This window comes from Leuresthes tenuis, unplaced genomic scaffold, assembly GCF_036924035.1.
Source record: "Leuresthes tenuis unplaced genomic scaffold, fLeuTen1.0.hap1 SCAF_12, whole genome shotgun sequence".
Classification (NCBI taxonomy): domain Eukaryota; kingdom Metazoa; phylum Chordata; class Actinopteri; order Atheriniformes; family Atherinopsidae; genus Leuresthes; species Leuresthes tenuis.
Genome location: NW_027325366.1, coordinates 7,562,407 through 7,574,733, shown reverse-complemented (window position 1 = coordinate 7,574,733; position 12,327 = coordinate 7,562,407). Strand labels below are relative to the sequence as shown.

The following is a 12,327-nucleotide window of genomic DNA, read 5'->3' as shown; positions in this document are numbered from 1 at the left end:
AAGGTTTTGTGGATGCTAAAGTCACATGTTTCTTATCAGCCAAAATGACGTATGTGTCATTTGTTCTGGATTGTAGTGGGTAAAATTCAAGTAACTGTCCTGCATGCTAATGTGTGCCGATGTTTAGGTGATATGAAGTGCACTGAGGACTGCAGCTCTTTCATATTGTTTGGAAAAAGCTTGTTTCTTGTTTGTCAACCCATGATTTAAAATTATTTTTCTATTTACAAAGTCCGGTAAATAACCAAACCATATTAGAAGTAGTTCTATTTTTTTTTCCATCTGCTTGCAGTAGAGTGGACTTTTTTCTTTTTCTTTAGCTTGGAGAGAGCTTGTTAAATGACCGTTGTTACAAGTACCTCTTTCCATTACATGGGTGTTTTTGACACAATTGGGCTGTGTGTATGTGAATCTCAGTGGATGCTTAAATATATTCTTTAGCATGTTTATTATTTTAAAGTGTAACATGAAAGATGGACAAGTGTCATCATTTTATGCCTTTTTTTTAGCATAACAAGCCATGTGTCAAGGAAGTAGGTGTTTATAAAAGAGTCTGACCTAATGGGATTGATGTCATTCTATCAAACCCCATACTGTGGAATTCAGTGGCCCCTTAGCCCCCACCTCTCACACACACCATCACACAGGCTGTTGTGATAGACCTCCCACATGAGCACACATAGCGGGGGCAGCCTTTAGACTGGTGCGAGCCACCGTGTAGCCAGCCACAGCAGCAGCGCTCCGGCCAGACAGCCAGCTATTCAAGAGAAGGAGGAGGAGCAGGAGCAGTAGCCAAAACCAACTCCCTAACTATTGCTGTATCTTCATGTCGCATCCCGGGGGCTCCTCTGCAGGGCTTTTCCCAGCTTAGTTTGGAACTGCACCGCCATTCACAGCTCACACAGGTAGGGGAGTAGCCTCTTCCTGTGGAGGTGTTTCTGCTTTTTGTTTTAACAGGGCTGGAAGGTACTGTGAGGTAACTTGTGGAAGTGTTGTTGTTCATCCAGTGAGGATGTGAAATCAGCTGGGCTATGTGACTGATAATCATAAATGTGGGAGTCACATGGAGCAGGAAGGTGATAAAAAAAGGTACTGAAATTAGAAAGTGCAGAGGGCTCTGCTTTCACGACTAATGTCTATGTTTATCGGCATGTGTGCTCAAGTCAGTGGGAATGAATGCACATCTTGATATTCACTTGATACTTGAGTGTTTTAATGAGCTCTATAAATGTGGAATGATGACTTGATTTGGAGCCTGCTGTCATACCAGCTAACTAACTAATAGCAGTGATTTTATTGGAGACTTCAAGTTATGAAAAATCTGAACATTTATGATATAATTGGTTAGTACTGTCAATGGTCAATTATTCTGGCCTGCCTTGAGGAGATGCATTCACCTGTCGGTCAGCAGGCAATTATTAGACAAGATATGTTGGAAGCTAACGGCTATTTACCAGAACAAGGATTTCTCTGACCTAAAAGATTTTGTTCCACCAGCAGCCTGACAGAGCAGCCGCTACAGTGCACCATTCCCTTGGCAAATTGCCTTGGGTCAGCCAAGGAGACTTTGCTGTACCCAGCTTGTGTACGCCCACCAAGCTCCATTACAGAGCCCCGTATTCACTAAATCTGAGATGGCGATATCTATAAGTTACAGAGGCACAGACACGTCTTTGTGCAGCTCCTTTTCCAGCTGGAGAATCTTTGGTTATAAGTACATGCCTTATCATGGGTTTGCAGGTTTCTTGAGAACATTAATAAACAGGAGAAAAATAAATTATTCCCCCAGGGCTTGTTTTCTATTCAATCTCGTGAAGTACAGTACTGTGGAAAAGTTGTGAGCTGCCCTTTATTTTGCCAGGAAAACAGGAAATAGGTGTAGCAATTTTTTTTAAAATGTGCAAACAAAAATTGGACAAACTGGGCAAAAAACAGAGTTTGTACACTTCTAATGAGCTTGAAAGTCAATATTATGACCACTTTATTCTTAAACACAGTCTGAACTCTCTTAGACAAGGTTTCTTTCTTTTCTTTAAGAAGTCTTTAAGTAGTCTTTAGTCTTCCTTTCTTAGTTTTTCAGGCTTCTTGAAGGACAGTTCATAGCTCTTTGGATGTTGGCTGCTTTAATGTTGTTGAGGTCTGGCCTCGCCTCTGGAGAGGATTCATCACATCATTTTTCTATACTTTTCAGTGCAGTTCTTGTATTATTTGGGATAATTCAGCCTTTTCTCCCTGTTCTCCCTGTTGTCCTCTACATGTTCAGTATCTTCAATTCTAGATAAGAACACACCTGTCGAAATGTGCCAGGTTTTCAGCTAATAGCTCTTTGGGAATCACGTTGTTGGTGCAAGAATACTATTTCATATTTTTCAAACTGTGTTCTCTTTGTTATTTTTTGTAGATGGTGCCCTTATGCTTGAATAATTCATAGGTCAGTCCATAGGTTTATTGAAGGCCCAACAAACAAAAAAAAACATGTTCCTCTGAAAATGGTCAGGAACAAGGACTGTACTGAAGATTAATAAATAGTGTCCTAAAATATCCAGAAAAACTTTGAAGGACCCTCAGAAAGCATTGAAAACTATTGCTCAAGATCACTTTAAAAGGTTACAAGAAAGTCTGGCTTTGAGAGAAAGCTAAAGATCTGCATGTGATGATGTGCATTAGGACACACTTTACAGCCCACGATCAAATGAAAATATGATCACTCTGCATTAGTCACACAGCATGTTGATGGCTGAAGGAAAAAAGTGCATGTAAGCTGGTGTATTCTGTACATGCATATGTGTTTAAACTTTCTCACTGTGACTATGTTTTGTTTTGCTTTGGGTTTCATAGGCCAGGAAAAGCCTCCTGGCCTTCCTTGGTCAGTGAGGCAGAATTTCCAGTGGTGACTGAATGTTCTGATTGGGGCACCCTACTTCCTCTTCTCTAAACTTTATTGTGGCTGTATGCGAATCAACCATGTATGTGCATGTGCATTTGTATGCATCCCATCTGAGTTTGTGAGTGAAAAGCTCAACAGATTATGTCTGTGATATCTATCTGTCCATTTACTTTTTACATAACATCCAGCTGTTGTGGTGCAAAGATGGCAAAGATTCATACAATTGTATTGAGAAAGTACATGGCCGACCTCCTATGATTTCATCAGTTTTTCCATAGAGCCTGCTCATTTCCTGAAGCTGGTGGAATACGTGGACATGAGCCAGTGTTTCATTTAACTGCAGCTGCTTTAGCTATGCCCACACTACATCTCCTGATACCCACACTCCTCCCTGAAAGCTGCAAACACTTTTCCTCCTAATGTCTCGATAAATTTCATGTGTTGATATTTAGAAGATTGCACATTGTTTCATTTTGTGGTCAAGTCCGTGTGGCTCTACAAATGCGTGGGCAATTGAAAATGAAAGGGCAGTGGATAAGTCTTTCTTTATTATCCTGTTTAAGTTTATTTGATTCTAAAGAGACTTTGTCACTTTTGTTTGTTTTCAGACGTCATCCATACGCAAGGACCCCTGGACGGCAGCCTCTATGCTAAAGTTCGCAAAAAGGAATCTGTTGACGGAACAGTCACATCGAATGGTCTTCCACCTACTGCTGTTGAACATGCTCTCCCTGCAGTTGACCATGCCTTGTCTGTGAGTAGTGACTCGGGAAATTCGACCGCCTCCATCAAAACTGACCGAACTGATGAAGCAACAGCAGCTCCTCAGGCTTCCACGGTGAGCCAGACACACATTCCTGTGAGCGAGGAGTTACCTACAGTTCATAATCTCGCCTCACCTGCCCAACAACAAATAAGTCCACAGGAGAAAAAGGAGCTGGAGCAACTACTGAGTGGCTTGGAGGGGCCCATGCACCGGCAGGCTTACCTGTCCACCCAGACATCTGCAGTTGGAGGGATGCTTCACTTGGTCCCGGCACAGGTCCATGTTAATGGGCACAGTAGCCTTGACCGGGAAACCGACATTTTAGATGATGAGCTTCCCACCAGTCAAGAAGGCAACAGTGTTGACAGTCTTGGGACGTTCTCCTCCACCGATGGTCGGGCTACCCCAGCTGATCTCTACTACCAGTCCGAGTCGCTTATCAATGGCCAGGAACATGTGCCTTATCTGGAGCGCAGCGTTCCAGAAAAGCCTCTGCAAACAGCCCAGTCACAGATTGGGAGATCCGAAAAACCCATCGCTTTGACTCAAAGCGATTCAACCCAATCCGCGGATAATTACATGGCTACCCAAAACGGCAGTCTGTATCGCTCTCGGTCATTTGGTTCAGAGTCGAAGTCTATGCCACCGGCTCCCACCCGTACCACTAGTAGCAGGGATGCTGTCCAGCGTGGTCTCAATGTTTGGCAGCAATTTGGAGTACCTGAGGAGCCAGTAACTGAAGGCCTCACTTTTAGTCCACCTCCACCAGTAGCATTGTCCAGCCACCACAGCCTGCCACAGTTCCCTCATCGTCACAGTGCCTCCCAGCAAGAGATTGAGCAATCTATTGAAGCCCTCAACCTCCTAATGTTTAACCTAGAGCCAGGCCGTTCCCTTGTATCAAAATCCCAAAGTCCACTCAAGGAAAACAGTGTTGTAGTGACCACCCAGCCATCCTTCTCCCAAAGCCAAACCAGGCCTTCCTACCAGACTGATGCTGCCATTCATACCCACATTTCTGGCCCCGTGTCCAGCCTAGGCAACCTCCCATCAACAGTTCAGATGCCACCTGGGGAGCCCAATATACCAGAACCTGCACCACTCCATGGATCTATGAGTTACTCTTCTGAAACTGTCTCCCCCCCTGTAAGTGGCCACCTTCAGCTCAAACCCATCAGCACATTCTCACCAAGCACGCAGTCCCAGTCTTTAGAGGTCTCTGATCCCCGAAGAAGCCCAAGTGCTGCCTCAGCATCGCCTCAGCCTCGGGATAGCGAGCCAGAAGAATTCTTCAATGTTGAAGGTCTGGTGGCTCAAAGAGTAGCTGGTAAGAACAAATACTAATTTACAATATATCATGCAGACATCTCCTTCTTCTATGACTTCAGAACACTCTATTTATTATTTTTTTCATGTTATTCATCAAAAGTTTGCGTCTTTCAAAAGTATTTTGAAGGCCAGACAGAAAGTGTAATGAAGAGTTAAGTTGATGCCATTAGCCGTGCACTGTACTGCAAACAAATCTTTTGAAAAACATTGTTTTACCTTATCTCATTTCCTGAATGTCCCTGCACCAGTCCCATCACGCAAGCTTTAACAGGAAGTGTTCTCTCCAGCCCAGCAGGTTGACTGTCCCTAGATAAGAACATCAGACATGCTGCTAAGCGGCAAGCAGTGGGATAGAGTCAACATGAAGCAGTGCGACAGCTGAGCCCTTAGATAACAAAGACCAGAAAGAGGTTTTCTAGAACAAAAGCTGTGCTTTGCTTAATTTTATTGCCATTTAAATATAGAGCAGTTTACATTACATAGTACTGAACTAAAAGTGTTTTTGTTGAGTTGTTTGATGGCTGTAAAGACAAAATTGTTTAATTTTTGGTTATGTGAGCTATACTCATAGGCTCATTTGTAACAGTAATTAGCATGTGTCAAATTAACAGACAATGTTGGTTACCTTGTAACTCTCCTGTTCTTTTCAGATGACAGCCCTTTTTCTCTGCTTGTCTTCCTTTTAGTTTTATCATCATCACTTTCCTTTCTTTCATCATTCATCTGTTTACCCAGAGTACTCGGCTCGCGTCCAAAGTGTCATCCCCAGCATGACCTCTTCTCAGTCTGAGCACCATCGTTCTCACTCTCTCTCGGGTTGGTTCTCCCATCCTGTTCAAAGGAATACTTAAAGAAAAAAGGAGAGGTCCTTTTTTTTTCCAAGTGTTTCTTCAAAGCTCTGTTTCTTTACCTTTGAGTGTGGTCGGCTTTAGTTTGCATTTAGTTATTCTCTTTTCTTTGCTTTTGTCTTTTTATTTTATTTTGTCTCTTTCACCTCTAACACTCATTGTCCTGTTTGAGGAGCAGCATCATTATCATCAAACTAACCTCCGATTCTTCTGTTCACACACTTGTCATCTCTGTTTGTTCTGAGTTGTAGTTGCCTTTCTAAAGGTAAGGAAATCACCCCAAATGTAGCACAGAAAAAAAGAACTTAATTGGATTCATTAAAGTTTCACAAAAATGAGACAGATAAAGCACAAAGGAGGCTCTGTCCCTTGCCAGGAGAGAGCATGTCACAAGATCCGTTTTGCCAAACTTTGGGAACAATACTGAAGCCAGGATACACTGGCCTCATTCAAAGCTGCTTTTTTCACTTGCACCATTTTCAAGATTTACAAAAGCAGACAAAAGAAGAGAGACCACAATCCTTGTTGGAAACATCACTAAAGCCTTATGTGTCCGCTGAGAGCCACTGACCACAATCCAGACAGGATTGTTCTGTGTAAGGGGCCAGTCTGGCCTCTTTACCACAGACTGCAATATCCTTTACAGTGATACAGCACTACATCAAAGGTACATGTTACAGGAGACCTCAGACTGAAATTAACTGGAAGTAAGTTCTAATGGGATCACACAGTCATGAAAAGAAAGTACGCCCTCTTTCAGTTCTAAGGTTTTCCATTGGAATAATTTAGTCCTTACCAGGTCTCATAATTAGGTAAATAAACCAAAGATACATGACATATATCACTGTATTATTATTTATTTCACAAAAACTGAACTAAATCAAAGAAGTAGTGTAGAAAAATATATGCACAGACCATGATTCAGTAGTTTGCAGAACTACCTTTAGCAGAAACAACGTCAAGTAATAATTTTCTATTAGATGTTGTCAATTTCCCATCTTGTGGTGAAATTATGCACATTTTGTGTGTGTTTGGGATCATCATCCAGTTGTATGACCCAGCCAAGCCTGTTGTAAGATGGCCTCACGTTTGACTCTAAAATACTTTGTACACAGAGGAATTCATAGTCGACTCAATAACTGTAAGGTCCAGGTCCTGTAGGTGCAAAACAAGTCCAAATCATCAGCCCTCCACCACCGTGCTTGACAGTTGGTATGAGGTGTTTGTGCTGATATGCTGTTTGTTTTTTTGCAAACGTGGTACTATGCAATATAAGTAAGCAATATATAAATTCATGAGATTTTTAGTCTTAGTTTGCAAAACTAAGCAGTGCTGCCACGTTTTTTTTTTTAAAGAGAAAAGGCTTTCCTCTGTAACCCTTCAAAAAAGCTATTGCTAATTGTACTGTCATGAACTTTTAACATGCTAACTGAGGCAATAACTATTGAGGGTTTTTTTTAGTGTTGGTTTTTGGTGAATATATAATGACATGGTGTAATATGTTATCTGAGGTTTTATTTACTTGATTCTAAGACACGGTAAGTACCACAATTTTTTTTTGTTCCACTACGTCAGGATATGTAAAATCTTTGTATTGAAAGATGGTTTGCCTTTCTTTTCACATGACTGTATCTGCAGTTATCAAAACATGTATTAACTTATATTTACACAGATTTAATTGTGCAAGTTTGTTTTTAAACAGCACCAAAGACATAATGAATTATCATATTGATTTAATTACACTTTGCCAGATGCAGCCTGTTCAGTCTTACCTTAGATCACCTCTCTTAGTTGCAGGTGTGAACATGTAGAAACTGCAGTTTCTCCCCTAAAAAAGAGAAGAAAAAAAAAACAGGATCACCTATCAAGTTTATGTTTTTATAATCAGTACCATTTCCACATGATGACTGGACTTTAAATGGTTGAGAAGTGGGAGAGGAGAGGAAAAAAAAAAGTCTCAGTCCTAGGATCACCAGCTGTAATCTATTAGTTGTCACCAGGGCAACAGCGTTGTGTTTGACAGTGCTCTGCTGTAGAGAAGTGTATATTGGATACATCTGGTTTTCAGATTTAAGTGGTAGTGGGTGTGTTTCTGTATTGGGGCTTTTAAAAGCATTCAGATCCAATTTTTTTTAGCTAACAATATCCTTCTTGAAGGGTTAGAAGAGTTCTAACATATGGAATAACGAGCACTTGACTATCATTGAATCCTTTTGATCATTTAAAAATGATCAATAATAAAGATCTTACTAAACACATACATCTTGCAGGTTATTTTGGTATTTTGAGCAAACGTTTTAATACCACAGACATTTTTCTTGAATGTGGCAGGTCTAAAATCTTTACAGCTGTAATCAGGAACATTTACTCTTTCACATAAAAAAGAAAATATTTTCCTATTCAGCAACAGTCAGCCTTAAGGGGTTCCCTTTCCATTTATGAAATATCTGCCAGCAACTCATTTGTTTGTGCCGTAGACTCTCTCTCAGATTATGCCACCTGACAAAGACATTGTCTTGTTAGGGGATGAAAGAGGAGATGCACAGAATTACTGAGTAAAGAAAAAATAAAGTGTGGTAAAGAAATAAACTGTAAAACCCCACGTCCATCAAGCATTTTATCAATCCATCTCTTTCAGTGGAAAAAAATAAACACACAAAGCTACAAGGTAAACTGCCTCAACACAAACTAACACAACAGAATTTACTGGTTCCAGTGTTTGCCTCCTGTTTCTTAAACCTGTTGAATTTTCCCTTCTCCCTCCCATTAACCACGATCTTGTGCCAATGTGCAAGGCAACCGGTGGTGGTCTCACAGCCTGACTTTGATGTGTTAGCCAGCAATTCAAGCTTTGCTACCTCAGCCTTCCAGTCTACAGTGCTACCTCTTAGCTTAGGATGAAAAACCCTCTTAACTCCAATCCTGTTTGTTTTATGTTGCTAGTTTCAAGTCTGGTTCTTAAAGTTCAAACCAGATTAATGAAAATCAGCTTAGTCACTGCTTTGTGAAACTGCTAGTGGTTCATTTACGATTATACCTGCATAGATGGATTAAATATTACTTTGTGTACCTCATTTCAAATGTTGAATTTTTAAAAGTAACTCTTGTGACTGACAACCATGAAGTAGTTTTCTTAGTAAATTTGAGAATCTATGTGTTAAGTTTGATGGGTATCTACTACATGATTAACCTTCTGAGTGTGCATGTTGAATTGGAAAATATGAAGAACCACAGCCTCAAGCAAGTGCTTTGCCATGTTTGACTGTCTGCAGAATTCACACAGCACCCTGTGCAGTGAGCATTTACAGTGGCTGGCAACCATTAATGAAGGGTAACCGTGAATTGACAGAGCAAAGCTGGTTAGTAGAGCAACAGTGGAGGGCCTTTTCTGAATTTTAACATTCGCCTATACGTCATCTCAGGTGTCCAAGCCCGTGCAGCCTCCTTTGAGGAGCCGGCAACTCTTCCCCGCCGTCGCATCACCAGCGAGGGCCATTCGGATGAAGGTCAGTCTCCTGACGTCCCAGTTCGCTCACCCATCCGGTGTGTTTCTCCGGAGTTTGTCAATGCCATAGCGATGAACCCTGGAGGACGTCCCAAGGAGGTAGAAAACATACACTACAACAGGTTTTTATGGTTTTCTCCCCCCTCCGCCACCATGACCTGAGTTTGTGATTGTTTTCTTATCTAATTTTTCCCATCGCCAGAAAAATATGCACAGCTACCGGGAGGCCTTCGAGGAAATGGAAGGAGGCCACATCGGCCCTACACCCACAGTTGGTGGTGAGGTGTTTCCCCAAACCCCTGCATTCCCCATCTCACCGCAAACCCCTTACTTCAACCTGTGTAAGTCCCCCCATCCAGCTGACAGATGGCACTGTGGAGCTGTGGATTCATTAGAAATTCAAATGATCGATATCATAATTAAGGTTCATTTAAAGATGAAGAAATATTGTCTAAATATGTGTCCTCATGAAAAATGTCAAGTTTTTCCACAGAAACGTAAAGACTGACAAGTCATTCTACATATTTCCAACCACAGAAAAATCTGAAATGTTTCACCTGAAAACAAACAGATTTTTTTTCTTTTTAATATTTACATTTTACATAAACAGATAATTAGAAAAGAAAGTTTGGAGTGAAGATGAGCGCACATCTTAATGACCAAATTTTTTTCTTACTTTTACTACGCAGTTACTTTTATCTATAGTTCAAAATTTAAACAAAACTTTAGGTGCATATTTTAAGCATTTGAACAGCTGCAAGCATGTAAGGATGCTTATTTTAGTGATGAATTTAGCACTTGTTGGCTTGATAAGAAAAATATTGACGTTTACAAATACATAAAGTACAAATTCTAATTTCCACAAAAGTTGAGATTTTTTCTAAAATGCAACAAAAACTTAATTTGGAATCTGTTATTTTATTTATTTAACAGATATCTGTTTATCTGTTTCTTTTCTGACCAACTTTTGTTGTATCTTGAAAATGTGAACAAATCTGATTTGATGTCATCAGCACACTCAAAAAAAAGTTGAATCAGAGGCGTGTGTTAAATGAGCCTTCCTGTTTTGATAGTTTTGGAACGAAGATGCTAATTGTTGCAGTTTTCTAGGGGATCCTGTCTCTGTTCTTTTTTAAAACAAGATTCACTTGCTCAACAGTCTGTGGTTTGCTGTTGTCTGATTCTCCTCTTTATGATGCTCTACACATTTTTAAAAGAAGACAGATTTAGACTGCTGGCAGGCCAGTTAAGAACACACACTCTGTGTGTATAAAGCTGAACTGTTGGAAGTCGTGTAGAATGAGGTCTGGCATTATCTTGATGAAATAACTACTGAGAAAAGACAACACCTTGATGGTAGCATCCATCCCTCCAAAACTCCAAAACACCTCTATATCAATGATAACTTTATACACATGACATAAGTCATCAGTTTAATTGAGACTGATGAACCTTCACACCATTGCAGGCGTTAGTTTGACACCTTTTACCGGATTATCTTTCTCATCTTTAACACATGGAACCAGGTCTTAATTTTCTCCATAAGCAGATGAAACATGGATTCATACAGTTTAAAACAGTTTCATGTTACATTTATGGATGCAGCGGTAAGACTGTTGCGTAAAAATGCTTTTTCAAGGTACTCCCGAGTACATGTGGCTATGAGAAATATATTTTGTCAGTGAAGACACTGAACATCCTTTCTTTGTACTTGTGTCTGTTAAATAAAAGTTCAAGTTAATTAAGAAATTGAAAGTTATAGTGTATTTTAGAGCATTTCTTAGCTTTTTTGGAAATGAGACTTGTGCTCAATAATGAGTTACTTTATCTCTGTTTCCAATGTACTCTATTCAGTATGTAAGCTTTTTTCAATAAGTTCAGGAAAGAGAAAAGATACAGAATCACACACACTTACCCACACATACCATATCCCCTCTTCGCTTGTCAAGACCCAAAAACAAGGGTCCTGTATGAGGTAACATGTTTCCCACCAACGACATCTTCCAGTTCTGCCTATCTCCCCCAGGACACACACATAAACGTTTGTCATAAAAACTCACACACTACATTTTAACACTCATTCTGTGGTGTATCATCTCTCCTACCCTCAAAGTGGGAACACACAAACTTTTTCATACTTACATACAGGACTATTAATGAAATGTTTGAGCAATAAAAAATGGAAACTATTGGAAATTAGAGGAAAAGTTTTTTCTTTTTTTCTTCTTGCAGAACATTTTTCTCTGCTGAGTACAAACATTTAGCTACCTGGTATAAACAGTCTCACAAAATTTGTTTAAGATGTATGGTTGGGTAACTAACCAGTGCACATGAAAGTAGATTCATTTCTCATTTAAGTCTCTCCATAGTGGTAGATGCTCGTGTCACATGTCCCCTTAGCCATTCTCCAGCACACACACACACACACAACAAACACCCCACGATTAAAGATGGGGCAATCAGTATTCCAAGTACAAAGAATTGATTGGGATTCTTTGGTAAGTGAAGGATGCACGGAGTTTCACTGTTCCAAACTGTCAGCCATATTGATCCTTGCTCCCTTTTTACTGCCTGAGTGATCCTTTACCCATCGCATATTACCGTCCTGCACTGCTTTGGCATGAGAGCAACACAAGAGCAGCACTTTCAGTAAGAACTTAATAACGCTGCAAGTTTCTCACTGACAAGAACAGACACAATGTAGAAAATGAAAGTCAGGCACATTCACTTGGCGAAACTACCCAAACCTACAGATCCAATCCACATACAGTATTTTAACCTTATCACTCTCAGCAACTGTTGCTCTTTGTGCTCCTGTTGTCATCCATTATTGAGTTTTCGTTTGCTGCCTTGTTTCCCTTGAACCAGCACCTTGACTCCTGTCTCCCACCAGTCCTGCCCAAACATTTACTTCTTGTTCGTTGATCAGTGTGTGACTAGCTTGTCCTTGTTATGCTTAGTTTTCTTCCTCCACATGATGACTTGCATTCCC

General features: G+C 40.4%; 1 protein-coding gene across 8 annotated transcripts in view; it reads left to right on the top strand.

The window, feature by feature from the left end:
* tns1b (tensin 1b) overlaps positions 1-12,327 on the top strand; it is a 186,150-nt gene that overhangs the window by 158,459 nt on the left and 15,364 nt on the right. For 6 of the 8 annotated variants that reach the window (XM_072397917.1, XM_072397919.1, XM_072397921.1 and 3 more), the window contains 3 exons: positions 3,496-4,980; positions 9,253-9,434; positions 9,538-9,676. In XM_072397917.1, coding sequence (XP_072254018.1) covers positions 3,496-4,980; positions 9,253-9,434; positions 9,538-9,676 — 1,806 coding nt within the window. The remainder of the gene's footprint in view (positions 1-3,495; positions 4,981-9,252; positions 9,435-9,537; positions 9,677-12,327) is intronic. The other 2 variants (XM_072397924.1, XM_072397920.1) reach the window with 1 other exon arrangement.